The following is a 24,292-nucleotide window of genomic DNA, read 5'->3' as shown; positions in this document are numbered from 1 at the left end:
CTCACCAAAACTTTGTCCTTATTTGATGCTAAATTAGTCTTCTCATTTTACAATTTAATAGTAAATCAATCTTCTTGTTTTCTTACTTGTTCTCCTATGTTTTGTGGGAGAAGAACATGCTAAAGATAGGGTGAAGAAGACAGTTTTTGAAATACATTGAGAATACTATTGTCTTGTGGAAATACTCATTCCCCTGAAGATGGATGTATCTGATTATATGATATGCCAAAGTTGCTTATAGAGGTGCTAACTTCAACAGTTTCTTAGCTGTTAGTCACACATGCACATTAAGCCAATTCATTATGGGTCACAGAAATTGGTGAGATTAAAGTAGATCTTCTAAACATAAGATTTTTTTAACATAAATTACCTTAACATTGGAATCATCTAATTCAGTCCCGAATTTGAAGTAATTTAGATTAGTTGAAATTTATATATTCTAATATTCTTATTAAGTGGAGATAGGGAAGGAATTTTTCACTTAGTTCTCTTTCCCCAAACTCAACTAAGAAAATAAGGAAATTCCTTTGCTCCTAGACTCATTCTCTTGCCACACAACCTTTGACTAACTAGCGTATTGTATTCCAGAATTGTAAAGTTTTCCCCTTTTCCCCCCCTCAGTCATTAATATCCTATGCTTACTTGTTTTAAATATATTTGTCCTTTAACTACAATCCTTTTTTTTTTCAACTTTTATTTAGAACAAACTTTTTCCACAAGCTATCTCTTATTTAGAGAAGACTTTCCAGGTTCGTAGACCTTCAGGCAGTATCCTACTTAGCAGGTATGTCACATTCAATACAGGTCATTTTCTTCACTTGTTTAGTACGCTGACCTCCCCATTCTGCCAGTATGACAAATTGCGAAACTCATACTAGAATATTTCATTATGTTTGTCCTTAGAGATCAAACTGCAAGGTATTTAAAAGGAATAAGAAAACACCTGTTAGGTAATCATTCTTTCCCTGATTTTCCATTATGAGGTGACCTGCTAGATCTTTTCCTAGAGTTTAGTTGCCTGTTCCTCATAGCCCCTTCCTCCCTCATGTGTCTACAGTAGAGGCTTATGAATTATTTGGGAGTTTAAAAACCTAGCTTAGGAGAATTTCCCATGAAACTAAAATTCTTTCTTAGTCCACTTTTCTAACAAAAATAGTAATCATTATTAATGAACTAATATAGTAGCTGCTAGGTTTTTAAAATTTTTTTAACTACTGTGAACTATTTTTCTTTTTTTTTTTGTAATTAAATTTTGATGTACAAATGAACTGAAGACAACGTACAACAAACCGATACCTACAGAAGGAAAATGATCCCCATAGATATTGTACTGGGGAATTTGCAGAGCATACAAAATGCGGCCCAGTTATAGTGCCTGAGGAGCACCTCCAGGTAATTCACCCTACTCTTTGCATAGTTTTTACTCTTTTTTTTTTTTTAAAGATATTATTTATTTTTCTGAGAGAGAGACACAATGAGAGAGGGAACACAAGCAGGGGGTAGTGGAAGAGGGAGAACTGGCCTCGCGGGGAGCTGGATGCAGGGCTCCATCCCAGGAGCCTGGGATCATGACCTGAGCCAAAGGCAGACGCGTAACAACTGAGCCACCCAGGGACTCTGTTTTTACTCTTTAGGATAAACTGAGAGAGGGAGATTGTGAATCTGTGAGTGTCACCAAGGAATTTTTATAGACTTAAGTTCAAAAGCTTCATTTTTCTTTCAAAAGTAATCTTAGCTCATTTTATTCTTTCATTTTTTTTTTCAAATGAATTTGATGATACCTTCTTTCCTTTTTTTTTCTTTTTTCAATTTATCTCTGGGGCTGCTGAACCATTTCAGCTTAGAACTTTGTCTTCCAAAACATCTTTTAGCAGGTATATACTCAGTATTTTTGAAGGGCAATTTGATATTATCTCTTAAAATAAAAATATGTATGGTATGCTTCAACCCAATTTGGAAGTGTATTCCATAAAAATACTTACAAATCTGCAATATATGTTCAAGGATATTCTTTGCAAAACTATAAATATGCCAATATTAGTATTAAATTATGGTATAATCCTATAGTGGGATACTATGCAGCTGTTAAAGAATGAGGTAGATCTCTATATACTGACTTGAAAAGATATTTAAGCTCTTAAATGAAAAAAAGTTGGAAATCAGTATGTGTAGTTAGCCTATTTTATTTAAGAATTATAATCAATAATTCAACTTAATAAAACTGAAATAAAAACATAAAAGAATTAAAAAGTATAAGTAGATATACAATAAAAAATTATGAAACCAACTAGCGGTATACACATCCTAAAGAATCTGGAGCCAAATCAAAATATTAATGGTTTTCTTTAAGAACTGGAGTGTGGGGGGCTTTTCTTTGGTAAATTATGTATTTCTGTAATGTTCTGATTTTTCATATTAAGCATATACTACTTATCAGTAAAAAAATAAAAATTTTAAATGTGTGTACGAGGAAACCAATTTATTATACATATACATTTGAAAATATGATTATTGCCTTAGCTGTTTTTCTCTATTGAACTGTGTTCTCTGGTTACTTCTGGAAAACGAATATATTACTGAACATTTACTTTGTAACCAAAATTAAGCATATGTTTATATGAAGTTTACTTTGTATTTTTTTTATTAAGTTATATGAAGCTCAGTAAGGCTTTTAGAGGCCTGTATATTGGCACTAATACAACTAACTTACTCAGCTTCCATTTCTTTTCTCAGATTTCTTGGGAGTGTATAAAAGGTTTTAGGGACACGTTTAAAAGTTAAAACAACTTGTTATTACATATCCAGCTCTTTTCCCAAGAAATTTAGAGGCATTTTATAGACATTTTAAGACCCATTCCTTGGGGCACATGGTTGGATCAGTTGAAAGAGCATGAAAATCAATCTCTGGGTCATGAGTTTGAGCCCCTCATTGGGTATAGAGATTACTTAAAAATAAAATCTTAAAAAAAAAAAAAAGACATTTCTTTGCTTTTTTTCTAAGGTATTTTTTGTTTTCAATTCTGTTGGCTTCTCCAAATTCTGCTGCTTCTTGATGGGTTGGGGGGGGGTGTCCTGATTTTTTTTTTTTTTAAATACATGAGTGATCATGGAAAAGGATGTTTAAAAATCACAACTTTTTGTAACACTATTAATAGGTTAAAGTAATGGAACTGAAAAATTATAAATATATATATTAGAGAAACAAGAGTAAACAATGTAATGAAATGGTGATTTCTGGTTTTTTTTCTATATAAAACCATCACTTACGCCCCAAAAAATCACAATTTACTGATTTTTTAATTTGTAATTTGGAGGTTTGAGAGAAGAAGTTCTCTAAAAAGCAGCTGTTACACGGGCCAAGATTTAATTAAAAAACTAAAAATAAGAGTGATGTTGAAGTGACTTTACCCTTTAAACTCATCTTTAAAAGGTAAAGATGACTTTAACTTTTTACTTTGTGTATGTTTGTATTATATGAATTTTTAACAAGATACAGGAATCCCTTTATAATAGAAAATACATTTCCATTAGATAAAAAGCTTTTTATTAATTTTGAAATAACTAGATTCACAAGAATATACAATATATATGTGTATATATACACACAAGAAGGTCCACTGTAATTTTTCACCTACTTTCAAAGTTTAAAAGTTTAAAACCTTTTCTATTCGTCTTTTTTTTGCATCCTGGTTGACTGCCCTTAAAAATAATAAACAATTGATTGTTTTAATTAAGATTATAGATTTATAATCATTTATAAAGTAGGAATTTTGGTAAAATAAATTCAAAACTAGAGGAACTGAGTAGAGGTAGGAATGGATTTTGATAAAAATTGAAGGGTAATAAAAGTTAAATCATACGAATTTAGAATCTGGATTCACTATAAAATAAAAGTCCCTATAGCTAACCTTGTCTCTGGTCTGATTTTCTGTTGCCCGCCATGGGCTCAGCGATGCAGGGTCTGCCGTGGGGGCAAGTGGTCCTGTGTAGCAGTGGGTGTGCAAGACCAAGAGGGCGTCCGGGATGCAGACTTTGTTCTGTATGTTGGTGCTCTGGCCACCGAGAGGTGCAGCCATGAAAACATCATCTCTTATGCAGCCTATTGTCAGCAGGAAGCAAAAATGGACAGGTAAACTTTCCCCCGAGACTTATTTTCCAAGATCTAAAATGGGAACTCTTAAAATGAATCCTAAGTGTTTAGAGTACAGGATGTTTGCATTTTCCAGATTGCCTCCAGTAGTAAGAAACTGTACCCTGCTTGAATGGGGTAGTGGGGATGGTAGGGCTTGGGGGGGTGGAGGAGAGTGTCAGGTGATAGAACTGTTATTCATATGGTAATGTCAGTACCAACTCCAAAGATAAAGTCTACTGTAGAGAGAATTTTCTTTGGAAGTAAATACCTCCCTAAGGAAACAATTTTAACTTTAATTTTAGCACCTCTGTGCTAAATCTGTAAGATGTTAAAAATAACTGTTCGTCTAATTGTCATATTATTTACTATGTCCTTCATTAGATAAATTATTACTTAAAATATTTAAAGGCTCTTTTTTATTTACAAAAGATTTAAAAAAAAAATTCCAAGTGAGGCAGGCTTGAAATGAAATGTTATTTTATATGCAGAAGATTGCCTGTCACATTCCAAACAAGTCAGTCAAAGATATTAGAGATTGCCATGTCTCAGGATAGATTGTAACATTCTCAAATCTGGGAGAGTTAATGTGACCAGTTCATATGTATATTAGGACCACTGCTGAGGTCTTGAACGTTCATCTATCTGTCAAGACTAGCTGACTTTAAAGAGCTGTTTCATTTCTATTGATGTACAGTTCATTTGAGGAAAAAAAATGAAATCATTTGTTGAACCAAGTAGGCAATACAAAGGAAACAATGGTATATGTTTACCTAAAGGTGTTAAGGATATGGTCAAAATCAGCATCATGGATTATGAAAAACAGTCTTTTACCATGATGCTATGTAACTGATGATCTGTGAAATCTATCCAAAAATCTTTAAATCTTTAGCTTCTAAATGTTGGGAAAGCTTAGAGTAAAATGATTGAATGTATTACTGAAAAAGAAAGTGCTATATGTTTTTGCATATATATATATACGTATATATACTACTGTTTAGTGAAAATACATGTATTTAATAGAGTATTCCTTTTTTTCTGAGAAGTTGTCATTAAATTTATGATATTTTATAATTAATGGTATCTCAGTATCAAGGAAATGTGGTATTTGGAGTGCTAAATGAATGGTTAAGTTATCTCATAAAATGAGATACTTTTTTAATGTAGATATCTGTGTGAGAAATACCTTCATAATAGTAGTGCCATGAAATCATGGTTATCTTAATTTGAACTAAACTGTATGGATTGTGCACACATACATACACACACAATTTCATTTTCAATATACTGTTGAGTGTAAAAGACCATTGTAAAACAGTGTATATAATATGAGTACATATTTGTTTTAAAGTTTATATATGTACTTGAGCTGCTAAGAAGAAAGAATTATTTCTTGTTTCTAAGAAGAATTATTCCTATAAAGTAATAATTAGGATTACCAGCCATTCCAATTTGGCCGGGACTTCCCTTGTTTTAGCACTAAAAATCTCATCCTGGGAAAGCCCTCAGTCCTGGGCAAATCGGGATGGCTGGTTATGCTAAAAATAAAGCACCCCAGATTGTTGATAGCAGTTAATTCTGATAGTGAAATTTAGGGGTAGGTTGTAGGTTGTAAACCAGAATTTTCATGTTTTTTTTTAGACATTTCTACGTTGTTTAGATATATACCCTTTCACAATGAGCTTTTATTTTTTTTTTAAATAAAAGACATATTAAAGTGAACTTTATGTATTAGGAACAGAATGGCTTCCTTGGAAAAGTCGGGAGAGGGATATAAAATCCCATGTTGAGGTCGATCTAGATTAGTTCATCTCCTGTCAGCATCTGACAATGCTGAAAATACCTAAAGTATCTAGTTGTCTTTTGGTGAGAGAATCCAGCATAGGAACCGTCACACAGATGAGAATCCCATAACCCAGAGGTGTGTTTCAGTTTCTTTGCACTGCTATTAATGTTTGTTTAAAGCACTTTTAAGTTTCGGTTCACATTTGATATAAATGAGTAACTAAAAGAGTAAATGTTGTTTGTATCGGTGAATATGGACCTACTCATATATGTCTTCTCATATCTGGGAAAAGAATTTGGTTTCTTCTGATGTTGATGTTGGAAGAAAAAGTATCTTCAGTTCTTTTAATCTTTTAGTTGAAAGAGAAACTTTCCTTCAAAACTGCCATATTAATTCATTCCATGAATATTTGAATGCCTAATGTGTTCAGCCAGCAGACTAGGTGAACAAAATAGACACATGTACCTGCATTACAGAACATACAAATTACTAAGGGAGACAGATACTAAATATACTTACAAATAAATGTGATTTCAAAATGTGATAAATTGGAGGGGAAAAAGGGTGCTGTAACATAAAAGAGAAAAAAGGGGGAAACATAATCTAAATTATGGCAAAGACAGCCTATCTGAAAGTGAAACTTTAGGTGTAACCTGAACATTGATAAGCTTCAGCCAAATAAAGAGCTTGAGAAAGACTTGTTAGGAAAAATCCATGTGTGCCTGTTGCTGTTAGAAGCCACTTCTGTGGACACTGGGTTTGAGGATGAGGACTTAAGGAGATGCATTGGAGAGACAGGGCTGTTTTATTTTAAATGCTGAAGGAAGTCCCTGATGGGTTTTAAGCCTGGCAGTGGCATCCATTTTATATTTTAGAGGTCAGTGTGGCAGTGTTCTGGTAAGTGAATTACATTCATGCTTTTTTTAAGTGTAAGTCCGTTCTCAAGTGTGAACAAAGTAGGCAATGTGTTTCTTACTTAAATAAGGCAAATGTTATTTTGGAAAAGGTGATTTACATTTTAAGTGGTAAAATGTTAGGGTAGTGGTGGGAGAAAGGACTTTGGATTTCCTTACTACTGTCTGTTTGCCACAGCTTTTGAAAGACAGGTAGGTGCGTGGTGGAACTGACTGAATTACGCTAGGTGCTAGTCAGCTCTCGGACTCTCAGGTTCTAGGCTCAGAAAGTGATGGAATTGTGTAGATTCTAGAAAGTTTAGACTATGAAAGAAGATGATGGGAAGATAAAAAATATCTGTATGCAAATGAAGGCAATATTAGGGCAGGAGAAAGGGAATAGCAAGATGGGCATAAGAAGCTTGAGCAACCTGAATGAATTCCTTATTGTCCTATTGTATATTTACCTTCCCTTTCCACCACCCTATAATTATAGTGAAATGCTAAAGTCAAAAATGGATTTTACAAGTAAACCAGTGTTAGAATTTAAGTTTCTCAGTCCATTCTTATGTTTTGATATATATCAACATATTTTATAAACTCACACAGAGGTGCAATTAACTTTATATTAACTTTCCTTTTGTGAGGACAGGTGCTAATGAGCCACACCATAGGAAAACAGAGGTATATGTCTTGAAGGTATATAAGATAGTGAGTTAGATGTTATGGTACAAAATGACATTTGATATTTAGTAAAGACTTTTCTTACCTTTGTCAATGTTTTATAGAAAAGTATAGGTTAGTACTTGAACTTAATATTGCACTGTATGTTAACCAGCTGGAATTTAAATAAAAACTTGGGAAAAAGATAAAAGTATAGGTTAGTAAATATCATAATACATATTTTTCTGGAATATAATAAAAAATTCAATGTCTATTTTAACAGGCCAATAGCAGGATATGCTAACCTGTGTCCAAATATGATCTCTACCCAGCCTCAGGAGTTTATTGGAATGCTGTCCACAGTAAAACATGAGATTATTCATGCCCTGGTAAATTTTGCTGTTAACTCCTCTTCTCTTCTTTGTGCTTTGATTTTTCTGTTTATTATGCTCTCATGTCGATGTATATGTTGAGTTTTGGATTCTTAGATATATGTCAGTAAAACCTAGATGATTAGGCCTCTGCCAATAGAGAATTTTTAATGATTAAAAAAATGGCTAGGTTGAGTTATACTACCTAAATTAATTAAACAAGTAAATTCATTGGGCAAATAGGAGTTTTGAGAAAATGATTACTATTCTCAAAAAAAAAACTTAGTAATTTAGAAAAATTCACTTTCCTCTAAAGTGATAATTGATAATGCTAGTTATAGATCTTTCTTATATTTTACAGAGATCTGATTTCAAAAGACCTCTTGAGCTGCTTAGGCTTTCTAAAATTTAAATATACTGACTGATTCAAAACCTCCCCTTCCTTTTCCCTAACTTATCCAAAATAGTGAACTTTTATGATATGTACAGAAAATTAAATAAAGTTACCTAAGACCCTAGGAAATGTTCTCTTGATGCCATTTATGTATTTAGAAGATAGTAGTAAAATGCAGTAATTGAGAGAGAATAGATCACACAGATTTAGGTGTAAATCTTCTTAACTTTACCACTGAAAATCTTTGGGATCTTGTGTAAATTATTTAGCCTTTGTAAGCCTCACTTTCATTTGTTAAAATGAAGATAATAGTAGTACATACTAGAGTGGATTTTTTTTTTCTTGGAGATTAAGTAAGATAAAATAGAAGTGCCCTAGCACTATGCTATAAATAATAAGGTATAATAAAATTAGTGGCAATTATTTATTAGTCTTACTTAGTGAGCTGTCATGTATGACCTTGAAAAGCAAGCCTGTCTTTAAATCAGCATTGAATAACTCAGTGAAACTCCAGTGTAACCAGACAGCATTTATGTCCTTGAAGTAAGGGGATTCTAAAATGAATCATCTCTTTGTCTTTTATTTAAAAAATTAAGCTGAACCTGCTAATTGAGGTGAAACACAAGGATCATTCTAAGTAAGATCTAAAACCTATAGGGGCACCTGGGTGGTTCAGTTGTTAAGCGTCTCCCTTGGGCTCAGGTCATGGTTCCAGGGTCCTGGGATCGAGCCCCGCATCGGGTTCCCTGCTCCGCGGAAAGCCTGCTTCTCCCTCTCCCACTCGCCCTGCTTGTGTTGCCTCTCTCGCTGTCTCTCTGTCAAAAAATAAATAAAATCTTTTTCAAAAAATAAATAAAAACTATAGATACTTGATGTTGAGAGAAACAAAGAAAAACAACAGGTTTTAAGTGAACATGAATGCCGAGGTCCCAGGCATGAGATAAATGAGGTTATGAACAGGCAATTCACAGAAGAAAAAATCCAATTGACTGAAAACTGTATAAGGTATTCAGACTTACTTTAGCTGTCAAGGAATCTCAAATTAAAGCTAGATACCACTGGGGCACCTGTGTGGCTTAGTTGTTAAGTGTCTGCCTTTGGCTCAGGTCATGATCCCAGGGTCCTGGGATGGAGCCCCACTGCTCAGCAGGGAGTCTGCTTCTCCCTCTCCCACTCCCCCTGCTTGTGTTCCGTATCTGATAAGGGATTAATATCCAGCATATATCCAGTATATATAGTATGCAGTATACAATAAAAAAACAAGTAATCTGATTTTAAAATGGGCAAAGGAGGGGCACGTGGGTGGCTCAGTTGTTAAGTGTCTGCTTTCGACTCAGGGTCATGATCCCAGGGTCCTGGGATCGAGCCCCACATTGGTCTCCCTGCTCAGCAGGAAGCCTACTTCTCCCTCTCCCACTCCCCCTGCTTGTGTTCCCTCTTTCACTGTGTCTCTCTCTGTCAAATACATAAATAAATCTTTTTTTTTTTTAAAGCTAGATACCACTGACTGTAAAAGCATGTATGAAAGTTATGCACATTGACTTCAAGGTAGTGGTTACTTCTAGGAATAGAGGGAGGAAAAGGGGGTTAGGTAATGGGGCTTCAGCCATATTTACTCTCCAGTGTTTTATTTTTTTAAAGTTTGAAGAAAATATGGTAAAACTAACATCTTAAATACCCTTAAAGAAGATACATAAGTTTTGGGGGTTTTTTTGTGTGTGTGTTTTGTTTTTTTGTTTGTTTTACTTTTTGTATATTTGAATTATTTTAAAAATTGTAAAAACCTAAGAAGTTTTAAATATTAGCTTACATCTCAAAAACCATCCTGGATAATGGTAAGAATTGTATGTTTAACAGAGATTCCCCATGAAATTATATATGCTCATAGCTATCAATTACAGTTACCTGTGGTGCTTTGAATACCTAATAAGCCTTCTTAGATGTTTGTTTAGAATAATTTTCAAGCTGATAGAGTGGAAAAAAATGTGTATTTAGAATATTATAAAGGATGAGGCAAGTTATACTATTTTAAGCTTTGACTTCAGTGAATTGTATATTAAGAACTATTCAGATTTTCTTAGCTGACTCAATTAAGTGTCCTTTGCATCTTCAGAGATTAAAAAAGAAGAAATTCAGGAATAAAAGAATAACCTGGATTCCATTAATCATTTTGGCAAGCCTTGAATGACACAGAGGCCCCAGTTGTGTAAGCAAAGAAATTTGCCAAAGAAATTGGTTAATTAAGTGATCATTTGTGATGGTTAATTATTTAGATATGAGCATATTCTCAATGTGCAAAACATACATAAAGAAGTAGTTACAAAAGTGCTTTGTTTTAGTTACTAGATTAGGAAAGACAGCAAGAAAGGAAATCTCACTAATGAAATAAGAGATATCAAATGGCAATCATTTTGTGTGTGTCTCCATTTTCTCGTCTATTTTGGGAGGGGAAGGATAGAGAATGGGAACTTTATGTGAAGTATCCATTATCTCATTAAAATTGAAGACTTCTTAAAAATAGTATTTAAATTATGACTATAACTATAACAAATTCACATTGCAAAAGAATTGGGGGATATAAGTGATTTTACACATTTACCCTACCATCAAGAGAACTACAGCTAACGTTTTGATATGTTTCCATTATTTTTTCCTAAGTGTACACACACACACATTTCCAGTCTCGTTAAGTACAGATATATATTAAATGTGGACTTTAGGATCAAAGATTTTGAATTTTTATGAGCGCGCTTAGGAGCCCACTTGATTACCCACCCCCTACTCTAAACTGTATTAATTGTTCTCAGTGGTAGCATTCCCTGGAGGCAATTGTACAGCTTATGTAGTGAGTTTGTGTGAAGAGGATAAACTGATAAATACATTCTTAAACACATATATTTCCTTATTTATAGCAGTGCCAAAAGAATGCTGTCATTATTTGGATTTCTTCACTTACTCAAGTAATTGAAATTTAAAATTCATAAGATGGAATACCGCATTTTTGTCCAATTCCAATATACGGCAGATCCCTGTAGAAGTATTGGCTGGGTGCTTTTGTTCTCTTTTGATAGCAGTATGTTATGTGTATAATCAGACTTGATATTTTTCACATTGAGGCATTTTGAACTTTTTTTATAGGGTTTCTCTGCTGGTCTGTTTGCATTTTACCATGATAAAGATGGAAATCCTCTAACTTCAAGATTTGCAGATGGTCTCCCACCTTTTAATTATAGGTATTTGTTATTTTTGTTCTTGTTCTTCTCTTTTAGAAGGGCGCTAAGACTAGAATCTGAGAATCATGGCATGTTAGGTGCCATAAATAATAGTGGCTTTATGGCTAGCTTAAAAAAACTGTAGCTATTAAAACAGGATAGAAGAGATCATTTAGCGTTACCCTTTCATTTTAAAGATGAAGCAGTTAAGATGCAGAAAACTTAAGTGATTTGCCCAAAGAGCTGGGACTCTTCTTGCCAGCAGAGCTCTTTTCTACCACATAGTAACTTGTATTTCCATACAGCATAGTTAGGCCATGGGAAAATGTAGGTTGGTTATATTTTGGTTTATTAATAATTCTTGCCTATCATGGCAATATTTGCATGTGAACTGATACTGTATTTAGTACAGCATATTAGCATCAATCTATAGGTTCAGAGCCTAAAATAAATAATATTAAACACTAAAAAAAATTTATCAAGAATTTTTTATAGCATATCAATCACAGAACTGTTAACTATTTGCATACATTTATATAAGAAACAAATCTCTACATTAAGAGGATATGTCCACAAAAAGACATGCACAAGAATGTTCATGGCAGTTTTGTAATTAATTGCCAAAAAATAGAAACTACCCAAAGATCCATCAATAGAAGAATGGATAAATAAGTTATGATATATTCATATAATTAAAAACTAGGCACTAATAAAGAACATACTATTGTTACATGCAGTAGCATATATGAATATCACAGATACAATGTTGAGCAAAAGAAGTCAATCCATTCTTATGGAATTTAAAAAAGAGCCATGATAAAAGGAAGATAAGTGGTTTTACTTGATGGGCCAAGCTGTTAAATGGCATACAGGTTGAGTATAGATTGGGAAAGGGCACAAGGAAAGCTTCCAGGGTTACTGACAGTGTTCCCTATCTTTATCAGATTAGTGGTATATGGATGTGAAATAAACAGTTAAACCTTACACTTAAAGTGTGTTCACTTTGTGTATATTTTGCTTTAATTACAGAGATTTCTATTAAAATAGCTAGAATTAAATACTGAAGCAGATAATATTTTATTCATCATAATATTTTTTAGAGTACATGTGAAGAAACAAATTCTAATTGGAAATAGATATTTTCCTTCTTAGATAGTTTGTGTTCATTTGGTGGTGTAGGAGGGTCTGGTCTTTCCTAAGAATTGCGGTCTTATGGGAAACATTAAGTGGTGAGATAGACATCATCTGCATAGTGATGTAGGTAAGGAGGAGAGAGATAGCCACACATAAGAACTATTGTTAAGCTGATAATTTGCAGTGCTTTCTTGTATTCAGTATATTCCTCAAAAGCAGGAACTCTTACAGTATAAATGGAGATAATAGAATATAGGAAATTCAGTTGATAAACATATGAAGAGTTGAATTTGTCCCTACCTATCTATTTGGAGAAACTATTTGTCTTGAAATGTAGATAGTGAAGAGGATATTGGGAGTTATTAATAAGGTAAAAGCTGTTTATTTTCTTGCTGCCTTTGATCACTATGGGTGGTTAAACATTAATTTGCCATGGAAAAAGATAAAAGGAATTAAGAAACAGTCAGAGGATCATAGGGGAAGGGAGGGAAAACTGAATGGGAAGTCATCAGAGAGGGAAAAAAACCATGAGAAACTCTTAACTGTAGGAAACAAACTGAGGGTTGCTGTAGGGGAGGTGGGTAGGGGGATGGGGTAATTGGGTGATGGGCATTAAGGAGGGCACGTGATGTGAAGAGCACTGGGTGTTACACACAACTGATGAATTATTGAACACTACATCTGAAACTAATGATGTACTATATGTTGGCTAATTGCATCTAAATTAAATAAATAAACATAATAACATCTTCAAGGCATGGGTAGATGAACAGATATATGACACAGCAAATAAAACAAAATATTAATTGTAGAATCAAAGTGATGGTTATCAGTTAAGCAGGTGTTCTCTTTACAATTCTGTCAACATTGTGTGTGTTTAAAATTTCCATAAAATAATAGTGGGAAAAATAGAGCTTCTTTATATTCTGTTTTATTGGTGAAAATGAGAGATTCATAGGGTTAATGATATAAGTAATCTAGGAAAAAAGCCAGAAAAAAAATAATATGGATTATAGGGAAAGACAAAATTGCTGTCCATTATAATGTCATTATATCCTACCAATGATATATGAATACTTACCTTACCAGTACTGGATAGTATAGATCTTTTTTTTAGGCCAATCTGGTAAAAGATGGTATCTTGTATTTCTAGGACTACTGCTAAGGTTTCAGCCAATTGAATTTTCTCTTTGTATACAGCCTGTGTATGTTTTTTGGCCAATCTTAGGTTATTTTTCCTCTTCTAATGATTTTGTTAGAGTACTTTATAATTTAGGGATATTAATCCTTTTACAAGTTTGTTGCAAATATTTACTCCATTTACTTATTTCATTTATCATATTTTTTCATACAAAAAATTTTAAAATTTTATCATTAAATTCGTTTGTTTTTTCTTCTGTTGCTTAAGAAATTTCTGCCCTCCAGTGATTATAAAAATATTCTCCAAATGTCTTCTAGTTAATTATTAGTTAAATTTTTTACTTTCATAGCTTTAATTCATTTGGAATTTGTTTTTGCTTCATGTATTTTGGGGTTTTTTTTATAAGGTACATATATATTTATAACTGTTATATCTTCTTGGTGGATTGACCCTTTCATCATTATAAAACGTCCCTCTTTGTCTCTACTAACAATTTTTGTTTTAAAGTCTATTTTGTCTGATATTGGCACAGCCATTCCAGCTTTCTTTTGAGTACTGTTTGCATGGTACATCTGTTTAATTCTTTTACATTCAACCTGTTTGTGTCCTTGAGTCTGAACTGTGTTTCTTATAAACATAGTTGGATTATGGGTTTTTTTTAAAAATGCGTTCTTCCAGTCAACCACATTCTGCCCCCTCTATAGTGGCTGCCAGGTTGCTGGTTTTCATGACTGTGGGCTTTTAGTTTTCAGAGCTGCCACATAACTGGGGAGAGGGCGTGGGAAAATGCCACAAAACTTGCTGTTCTTACTGAATTTCTCCATTTAAAAAAAAAAATAAATGCTTTCTTGATTGCTGCAAGTCTTTAATTTCCAAAGTTCTGAAAAAGTTGATTAGGCATTTTGCCACTTTGCTCATTGCAGAGAATTTTCAGAGGTCTGCCATTTTTGCTGACATCTTCCTGAAATTTATTTCCATATATGAGATGAAATAGGGATTTAACTTTTTTCCTTAACGGATAACCAGTTTTACAGCACAGTTATTAAGTAAATTATACTTTCCCACTAAATTAAAATGTCATTTTTGTTGTTAATTATTAAGTTTCCTTATTATTTGGATATGTCTCTGGACTTGCTTTTGTTTCATCCAATAAATTTGTTAAGAGGAAGTAATTCATTGTCATCTGAACCAAGTATTAGCTATGTGAACTTGAGCAAATTATTTCATCTCTCCAAACTTCTGTCTCTTTATCTGCAAAATAGTGATGATAATCTCATAAGGTTGAAAAGATTAAATTAGAAAATTTCAAGTACTTTGCAAGGACTTGGTACCTAGTAAACTCAAATATTTTAATTTCATATTGATGTTCATAAACACTTCTATTTAAAGTTGTGGTGAACTTGCAAAATGACTGTCTTTTATTCTTTAATTGCAGTCTTGGACTCTATCAGTGGAGTGATAAAGTAGTTCGAAAAGTGGAGAGATTATGGAATGTTCGAGATAATAAGATCATTTCTCACACTGTGTATCTTCTAGTAACACCTCGTGTTGTCGTACGTATTAACCCAACTTCTTCGTTTCCTGACCCATCTTTTCTTTTCCTTTCTTATAGTTCTTTCTTTACTAATCATTATTGTTAAAGAATTTAAGACTAGGGGCACCTGGGTGGCTTAGTTGGTTAAGTGTCTGACTCTTGGTTTTGGCTCAGGTCATGATCTCAGGGTTGTGGGATCGAGCCCTGCATAGGGCTTTGTGCTCAGTGTGGAGTCTGCTTGAGATTCTCTTTCTCTCTGCCCTTTCTCCCAATTGTTCATGCACACTGTCTCTCTCTCTCTCTAAAATAAATAAATACATCTTTAAAAAAAAAAGAACTTAAGATTAAATTTCAGAACCTATAATAAGAAAAATAATATAAAGGCAGTACAATAAAGCTACAAGCCAAGAGAAATCTGAAGAAATTGAGATTTGTCAATAACTTTCATGGCTCCGTTTTACTCACTGCTTTAAGCCAGTGCTCCTGTACTGTCATACCTCTTAGGATCACTAAGGCTGGCAGGCTGGACACTCAGGGAAGAGTTACAGTTTGAGTCCAAAGGCAGTAAGCTGGCAGAATTCCTTCTTGCTTGGACAAAGTCAGTCTTTGTTCTTTTTAGGCCTTCAACTGATTGGATGAGGCCTGTCTATATTATGGAGATTACCATCTGCTTTACTTAAAGTAATTTAAATATTAATCTCATCCAAAAACACTCTTAATTGAAACATTCAGAATAATATTTGATCAAATATCTGGTTACTGTGGCCTAGCCAAGTTGACACGTAAAATTAACCATCCCACCCTCTTATTTTTAAAATAAGCTCTACCCTCAATGTGGGGCTCAAACTCATGACCCTAGGATCAAGAGTCACATGCTCTACTCACAGCCAGCCAGCACCCCTGCCTTCGGAACTTTGGCACAGCTCTTGGGATATTTCCCATCACTGGAAATTTCTAACCAAAGGACAGAAAAAACCAAATGAGCAAAATTGTATTCTAATGAAGAACTTATTTTTGTTTCAAAGACTATATCTATACTAAGAGCAGTTTGTACCTTCATTAAAAACATTGTTGATGTAATAGTTACAAATGGCAATCATGTTAGTCTATAGACTTTTTGAAACATGTGACTTAAAGCCAAAATCTTCAAATAGAGGAAAAAATATTAGAGAAATAGCAATTTACTAGCAAAGAAGAATGTAATAGTATCAAAATATTTAATTATATTAAAAACCATATTTTTAAAAGATGTTCTCTCACTTCTTACCAAAGTAACTCTTTAACAGCTGCTTTATTATATTAAATTAGATAAAGAATCTGCCGTTAGCTTATTGTACTTCTGTAGGGTTTATTTATTTTTTTTATGATTCTTAGGATGAAGCACGAAAACATTTTAACTGTCCAATTCTGGAGGGAATGGAACTCGAAAATCAAGGTGGTATGGGCACTGAGCTCAATCATTGGGAAAAGCGGTTATTAGAGGTCAGTTTATTTTTAATTTTACTAGACATATTTTTTCTTTAACAAAAGTAATTCTCTTTTTAATAAAAGTAATTCTTATTCAAGTTATTCAAACAGCATAATGGGTTATAAAGTAAAATTTTTTTCTTTTTCTTTTTTTCCTCTTAACAAGCAGTTTCTCAATAAGTTCAGGTCAATAGTGAACTAAAATGAATCTTAACCAACCTCCTTGGTTATTGTTTGTTTGTTAGTTAACTTCTTGCCTCTTTTTAAAACTACAGTGTTTGATGGGCAGCGACTGAAATAAGTCTTCCTCTTTTCCACTCACTTCCCTTTCTTTTCCATAAGGTGGACCCTATGTAAACCTAAAAACATGGTGACTTAAAGTTCCTTTTCCCCTTAGCGCTCCAGATCCGCTTTTAGATGTAATCACTATTTAAGTTCTTTGTATCTCCTTCCAGAAATATTATATATATGTAGAGATACACATGCCAACACAGTTTGTTTTTTTAATGGATTCATACATTTGTGCAACTATTCTCCATGTAATGTATCTTAGACATCTTTCCAAGCCGTACAGGGCTCCTGCTATAATGCAATGTATGCTTTCCTAAAAAACCTCTTTCTTCAAAATTGAACACTAAAAATAACAAGACTTGGGGGCGCCTGGGTGGCTCAATTGGTTAAGTGTCTGCCTTCTGCTCCGGTCATGATCCCAGGGTCCTAGGATCGAGCCCCGTGTTGGGCTCTCTGCTCAGCGGAGAGCCTGCTTCTCCTTCTCCCGCTCCCCCTGCTTGTGCTCTCTCTCTCTCTGTCAAATAAAAAAATATATAAAATATTTTTTTAAATAAGTAAAAATAACAAGACTCATGGAAAAAACAAATAATATACCACTAAGAAAAGTAGTAAGTCAGAGTAAAAGTACTAGCTCAGTTTTAAACATATCTCCAGTAAATAAGCTCCTATATTTACTATAATATTTCTTTACCTTAAACAACAACAAAAAGCAATGATAGTTGGAAGGGAGACTATAAATTGAGTAATGGGGGCAAGAGTAAAATGTACAAAATTAGAGGGAGTCATGCAATAATCACTTTTAAAACAGAGCCCCTGGCCGTATTGAACCAAGTGGAAGAATGTGGAGCGAACGGGCATCATGCACAGTACAGCATTCCTCTGTTGCTGTGTGTAGCTGTCCTAATGTACTTTATATTTAGCTGCTATTGCTCCATTGCACAAAATATGAAAATCCAAGGACAAGTTATTATAAACCAACATAATTTAACAGCTACATAGTATTATATGAATGTAATAATAGTCCTGTGTTAATGAACAACTATGTTTTAAATTTTTTATTTTATTTTACTTTATTTTTATTTTATTTCTAAGATTTTATTTTTAAGTAATCTCTACCCCCAACATGGCACTTAAAACTCTGAGATCAAGAGTTGCACACTCTACTGACTGAGCCAGCCAGGTGCCCCTAAATTTTTTATTTTAAAAATGTTGTGATGGGGGCAACTGGGTGGCTCAGTTGGTTAAATGACTGCCTTCAGCTCAGGTCATGATCCTGGAGTCCCGGGATCGAGTCCCGCATCGGGCTCCCTGCTCAGCGGGGAGTCTGCTTCTCCCTCTGACCCTCTTCCCTCTCGTGCTCTCTATCTCTCATTCTCTCTCTCTCAAATAAATAAATAAAATCTTAAAAAAAAAATGTTGTGATAGGGCACCTGGTTGGCTCAGTCATTTAAACATCTGCCTTCAGCTCAGGTCATGATCTCAGGGTCCTGGGATCAAGTCCCACGTTGGGCTCTCTGCTCAGTGGGGAGTCTGCTTCTTCTTCTCCTTCTGCCCCTCCCCCCTCTCGTGCTCTCTCTCGCACTTTCTCTCAAATAAATAAAATCATTAAAAAATAATAAAAATTAAGATGTTGTGATGAGGAATTTATTTATATCTGTGATCCCTTTCAGGAGTAGCATTCCAGTGGGTATTCTTAAGTTCAACTAAACAAGCACTCAAGTTCACAAGACCTAACAGGCCACATTGAAAAAGGATTCACTTGGAAGGATACAAGAAAGAACGTGCAGCATGGCAGTATGGTTGAAGTGAGGCATTTCCCTTGTGCTCCACACAGCAGATTAGAGGCATCCATGCCTCTCCCCTACCCCACTCCAGGTCAAATACAGGAGCATAAGGCCATAACAGAAGGGCATAAGAACCAGCCTGGCTTAGAAGTACTATGTTCCAAATAAGAACTAATATATGCTTTTTTTTTAACAGTTCCATAGACATAACTTCCAGATCTCTGTAAGGGAATCCCCATAAGAGTCAGTGCACATGGGGAGGTTCCAAACTATGGCTTACAAAAGAGTAAAATTAATGCTTGTGCTGACTGTTCTTATCCAGGTGACCACAAAGCAAAAGTGATGGAAACTTATGGAAGACACATTATATTTGTTTCTCCATGGGAATTTCAGTTTCTTAATTTTCCTTAAGCAGTTTTCCCAAGTTATCCCGTTAGATAACTATAGATTAGTCAAACATGAAAATTTATTTACTCTGCAGTAGAAACTTGAGAGTATTAATTTCATTAAGAGCTGCCTTTCTCTGAAATCAACTTTGTGTCCTTGAACTTTTTTTTTTTTTAAGATTTTATTTATTTGAGAGAGAGAGAGAGATAGCATGAGCTGAGGTGGGGAGAGGGAGAAGCAGGCCCCCTGCTGAGCTGGGAGCCCCATGTGGGGCTTGGTCCCAGGACCCCAGGATCATGACCCGAGCCAAAGGCAGACCAACTGAGGCACCCAAGTGCCCCCTTGAACTCCTTTTTTAAATGATTTTAAAGTACTTGAGGTGACCATCCAGTATTTAGCATAGGGATTTGAAGAATAATCAGAGCTGCTGTTGGATTTTTAGGATATGAATTAAAACACTGAGTAGACAGTAGACCTTGATGACATTTTAGGTCCCTCATCTAACTTCTTTGATCCTATGATTCTGTGATACTTGTTTTGCATATTAATGTATATTTCTGTGATCATAAGATTGAGGGTTATAAAAGCATTTTGTTGTTGTTGTTGTTAATCAGGCAAATAACCATCCCTTCCAATATTTTATGGGCATCTGTCTCAACCACTCATTTACTTTTGTCCAGATAGCATAATATTTTTGCAGTATTTCTGTTTCCATATATTTATCTTCATTTTCATCAGAGTTCTAAATGCTGGTTGTCTGCTATTGTAGGAAATTGTTTTGTTTAAGGCAGAAAGCAGATCTTTCTTTAAGCTTCATTGTTGTCATTTTAAAGAAGGCTTATGTATTTCACTACTTTAAGTGAATAAGTCAGCCTCACACTTGAGACATTTTACATATACATCAAAGTAATCATGGAAATTATTGGGAGTTTCAGGAGGCCTAGTCTTCTAATTTAAAATCTGTTGATTTTCAGAATGAAGCAATGACTGGCTCTCACACCCAGAACCGAGTCTTCTCTCGAATCACTCTGGCATTAATGGAAGATACTGGGTAAGACAGCTGTGAGAATATTATATGCATTGTTTATTAAAATGAAAGTATTAAGTTAATATTAAGATGAAATGAATATTAGCTTAAGAAAATATATTTTACACTGAAGTAAAATATTTGAATTTTGTGCAGTTAACTATCTTCACCTGTACCAACTCCATTTATTCATTCAGTAAATCTGTGAGACCCTGAGGTATAATGAATAGATCAAAATTCCAGGCATTGTAAGATTTATTTTCTAATGAATAGAGACCATGCTAATATAAAGGAAAGACTAATCTAAACAAGTTTTTAAAGTTGTAAATGAAATTGATGATGTGTAGATTCCTGGTTTTTAAAGCAGTAGAACTTTCTGGTAAAGCAGTAGAATACTGTTTTTTAAATGATTCCAATGGGAGTCTTTTTCTCTGTGGGCTCCTGAGTCCTTTTGACGAGACTCACTAGTTTTTGATAGCTTCCTTCCTTCCTTTTTTTTGGATGTGCCAGGCTGATGGGCATACACCCTATCCTAGATCTGGGCATCAGCCAATCTTCCAAGGATCACTGGTTGCATTTAGTGGAGAATAGATCCCCATGTTGGGCTCCATGCTGGGCATGGAGCCTACCTAAAAATAAAACAAAACAAAACAAAAAACCACAACCTAGGCACCATGTTCATTGCTACTTAGGTTATCATTGCTTCTCATAACTTTTAGTGGAGCAAGTTGGGAAATTCATATTTTTGAAAAGAAAGAAGAAAACACTGGATTTCTTGTAATACCATTATAACTCTTTCCCATTTACTTTTGGTCAAGCAATGGCCAGCAAAAGTGGTCCTGCTGCTCTGTTTAACAACCTATTTATAGCCCTTTTATAAACAATGCTAGTTTCTTTAAGATACCAGTATGTTACAGAAACACTGTGAGTGTGTGAGTCACTAGTGAAATCATGGCACTGGTGATTTTTATAGCATTTTTACTTTTTCTGGGGCAACACAACAGTAACATGGCCAGATGTTTCTAAATATCTGGCAGTATTTTAAAGTTATAGACATGGAAATTAGTTTTCATAAATCCATAAGACTTAGGTGTAGGTTAACTAAGTTGCTTCTCTCAGTAAAAAACATTATTATTTATCCATCCAGAAACCTGGGAATCATCCTTGACAACTCCCTCTTCCCACCTCTTACATCCAATCAATCAAAAGTCTTCGGTGATTTTTAGCTTTTCAGTATCCCTGGAGTCTCTCTACTTTTTTGGTCACCACTGCCATTATCTTTTACCTGGATTACTATAGTAGTTTTTTCTTATCTGTCTCACTGCATTTTAAATGGTCCTTTCTATTGCCCAAAGTCTTTTCACAAGTGTTCTTTAGAAGTTTTTGTTCGTATACCATCTTACACAGTAAGAAAGATACATATCATGACCAAAGTACATATATAATGGTTAAGAGCAAAGACATTGATAGGGGTACTAAGACCATTCTATGATGAAAGAATATTTTGTTCAACAAATGGTGCTGGGACAACTGGATATCCACGTGCAAAAGAATAAACCCCTACTACATATGATATACGAAGATTACCTCAAAATGGATCAAAGACCTAAATATAAGACCAAAACTATAAAACTCTTAGAATCAAAGAGTCCAAGATGGCAGAGGAGTAAGAGACCTTAGTTTTGTTCCAGGAGTTCAGCTAGATAGCTATCAAATCATTCTGAACACCTACGAACTCAGCTGGAGATCTAAGAAAAGAATTGCTGCAATTCTACAAATAGAAAAGTGACCACTTTCTTTTTTTTTTTTTTTTTAAAGATTTTTTATTTATTTGAGAGAGAATGAGAGATAGAGAGCACAAGAGGGAAGAGGGTCAGAGGGAGAAGCAGACTCCCTGCTGAGCAGGGAGCCCAATGTGGGACTCGATCCCGGGACTCCAGGATCATGACCTGAGCCAAAGGCAGTCGCTTAACCAACTGAGCCACCCAGGCGCCCGAAAAGTGACCACTTTCTGCAAGAATGACAAGATGGAAAAATTCACCTTAAAAAAAAAAGCAAACAAGAGGCAGTACTGACTGCCAGGGACCTAATCAGTATGGACATAAATAAGATGTCGAAACTAGAGTTCAGAATAACAATTATGGGCGCCTGGGTGGCTCAGTTGGTTAAGCGACTGCCTTCGGCTCAGGTCATGATCCTGGAGTCCCGGGATCGAGTCCCACATCGGGCTCCCTGCTCAGCAGGGAGTCTGCTTCTCCCTCTGACCCTCTTCCCTCTCATGCTCTCTCTCATTCTCTCTCTCTCAAATAAATAAATAAATCTTTAAAAAAAAAAAAGAATAACAATTATAAAGATACTAGATGGGCTTGAAAAAAGGATAGAAGACACTAGAAAATCCCTTTCTGGAGAAATAAAAGAACTAAAATCTAATCAAGTCGAAATAAAAAAGGCTATTAATGAGATGCAATAAAAAATGGAGTCTCTGCTAGGATAAATGAGGCAGAAGAGAGAATTAGTGATACAGAAGACAAAATGATGATGGGCGCCTGGGTGGCTCAGTTGGTTAAGCAACTGCCTTCAGCTCAGGTCATGATCCTGGAGTCCCGGGATCGAGTCCCGCATCGGGCTCCCTGCTCAGCAGGGAGTCTGCTTCTCCCTCTGACCCTCTTCCCTCTCATGCTCTCTCTCATGCTCTCTCTCTCAAATAAATAAATAAAAAATCTTAAAAAAAAAAAAAAAGAAGACAAAATGATGGAGAATAAAGAAGCTGAGAAAAAGAGAGATAAACAACTACTGGATAACAAGGGGAGAATTTGAGAGAGAAGTGATACCATAAAGCAAAACAATATTAAAATAATTGGGATCCCAGAAGAAGAGGAAAGGGGGGGCACAGAAGGTATACTGGAGCAAATTATAGCTGAGAACTTCCCTAATCTGGGGAAGGAAACAGGCATTCAAGTCCAGGAGGTACAGAGAATCCACTCAAAATCAGTAAAAATAGGTTAACACCTTGACATATAATAGTGAAACTTACAAATCTCAGAGAAAAGGGAATATCCTGAAAGCAGCTCAAATTAAGAGGTCCATAACCTACCAGGGTAGACACATTAGACTGGCAGCAGACCTATCCACAGAGACCTGGCAGGCCAGAAAGGATGCTATATGAGAAAATTCAGGGTGCTATATGAGAAAAATATGCAATCAAGGATACTTTATTCAGCAAGGCTGTCATTGAAAATGGAAGGAGAGATAAAAAGCTTCCAGGACAAACAGAAACTAAAAGAATTTGTGATCACTAAGCCAGCCCTGCAAAAAATATTAAGAGGGATCCTTTAAGTGAAGAGTGAGCCGAAAAGTAACATAGACCAGAAAGGAACAGAGACGATATACAGAAACAGTGACTTTACAGGTAATACAGTGACACTAAATTCGTATCTTTCAGTAGTTACTCTGAATGTAAATGGGCTAAATACCCCAATCAAAAGACACAGGATATCAGATTGAATAAAAAAGCAAGACCCATCAGTATGCTGTCTGCAGGAGACTCTTTTTAAACCTAAAGACATGTCCAGATTGAAAGTGAGGGGGATGGAAAACCATCATGCTAATGGACATCAAAAGAAAGCTGGGGTAGCAATCCTTATATCAGACAAATTAGATTTTAAACCAAAGACTGTAATAAGAGAGGAAGGACACTATTATCAGAATTGAAGGGGCTGTCCAACAAGAAAATCTAACAATTATAAATATTTATGCCCCTAACATGGGAGCAGCCAATTATATAAACCAATTAATAACAAAATTAAAGAAACACATTGATAGTAATACAATAATAGTAGGGGACTTCAACACCACACTCACCGCAATGGACAGATCATCTAAGCAGAAGGTCAACAAGGAAATAAAGGCTTTGAATAACATACTGGACCAGATGGACTTCACAGATATATTCAGAGCATTCCATCCTAAAGCAACAGAATATACATTCTTCTTGAGTGCACATGGAACATTCTCCAGAATAGATCACTTACTGGGTCACAAATCAAGTCTTAGCCTGTACCAAAAGATTGGGATCATTC

The 24,292-nt window shown here is 34.8% G+C and overlaps 1 protein-coding gene across 1 annotated transcript in view; it reads left to right on the top strand.

Moving 5' to 3' along the window:
- LMLN (leishmanolysin like peptidase) overlaps window positions 1–24,292 on the top strand; it is a 75,752-nt gene that overhangs the window by 13,776 nt on the left and 37,684 nt on the right. The window contains exons 4-11 of the mRNA XM_088024873.1: window positions 702–784; window positions 1,275–1,392; window positions 3,951–4,129; window positions 7,755–7,860; window positions 11,375–11,469; window positions 15,159–15,276; window positions 16,632–16,739; window positions 20,161–20,237. Of these exons, the coding sequence (XP_087880999.1) occupies window positions 702–784; window positions 1,275–1,392; window positions 3,951–4,129; window positions 7,755–7,860; window positions 11,375–11,469; window positions 15,159–15,276; window positions 16,632–16,739; window positions 20,161–20,237 (884 nt within the window). The remainder of the gene's footprint in view (window positions 1–701; window positions 785–1,274; window positions 1,393–3,950; window positions 4,130–7,754; window positions 7,861–11,374; window positions 11,470–15,158; window positions 15,277–16,631; window positions 16,740–20,160; window positions 20,238–24,292) is intronic.

The sequence above is a fragment of the Eumetopias jubatus genome, unplaced genomic scaffold, assembly GCF_037043125.1.
Source record: "Eumetopias jubatus isolate StellerSeaLion01/CBP00866 unplaced genomic scaffold, mEumJub1_p1.0 scaffold_1, whole genome shotgun sequence".
Taxonomy (NCBI): Eukaryota; Metazoa; Chordata; class Mammalia; order Carnivora; family Otariidae; genus Eumetopias; species Eumetopias jubatus.
The sequence above is the reverse complement of the archived record's forward strand: the minus strand, read 5'-3'. Positions and strand labels throughout refer to the sequence as shown.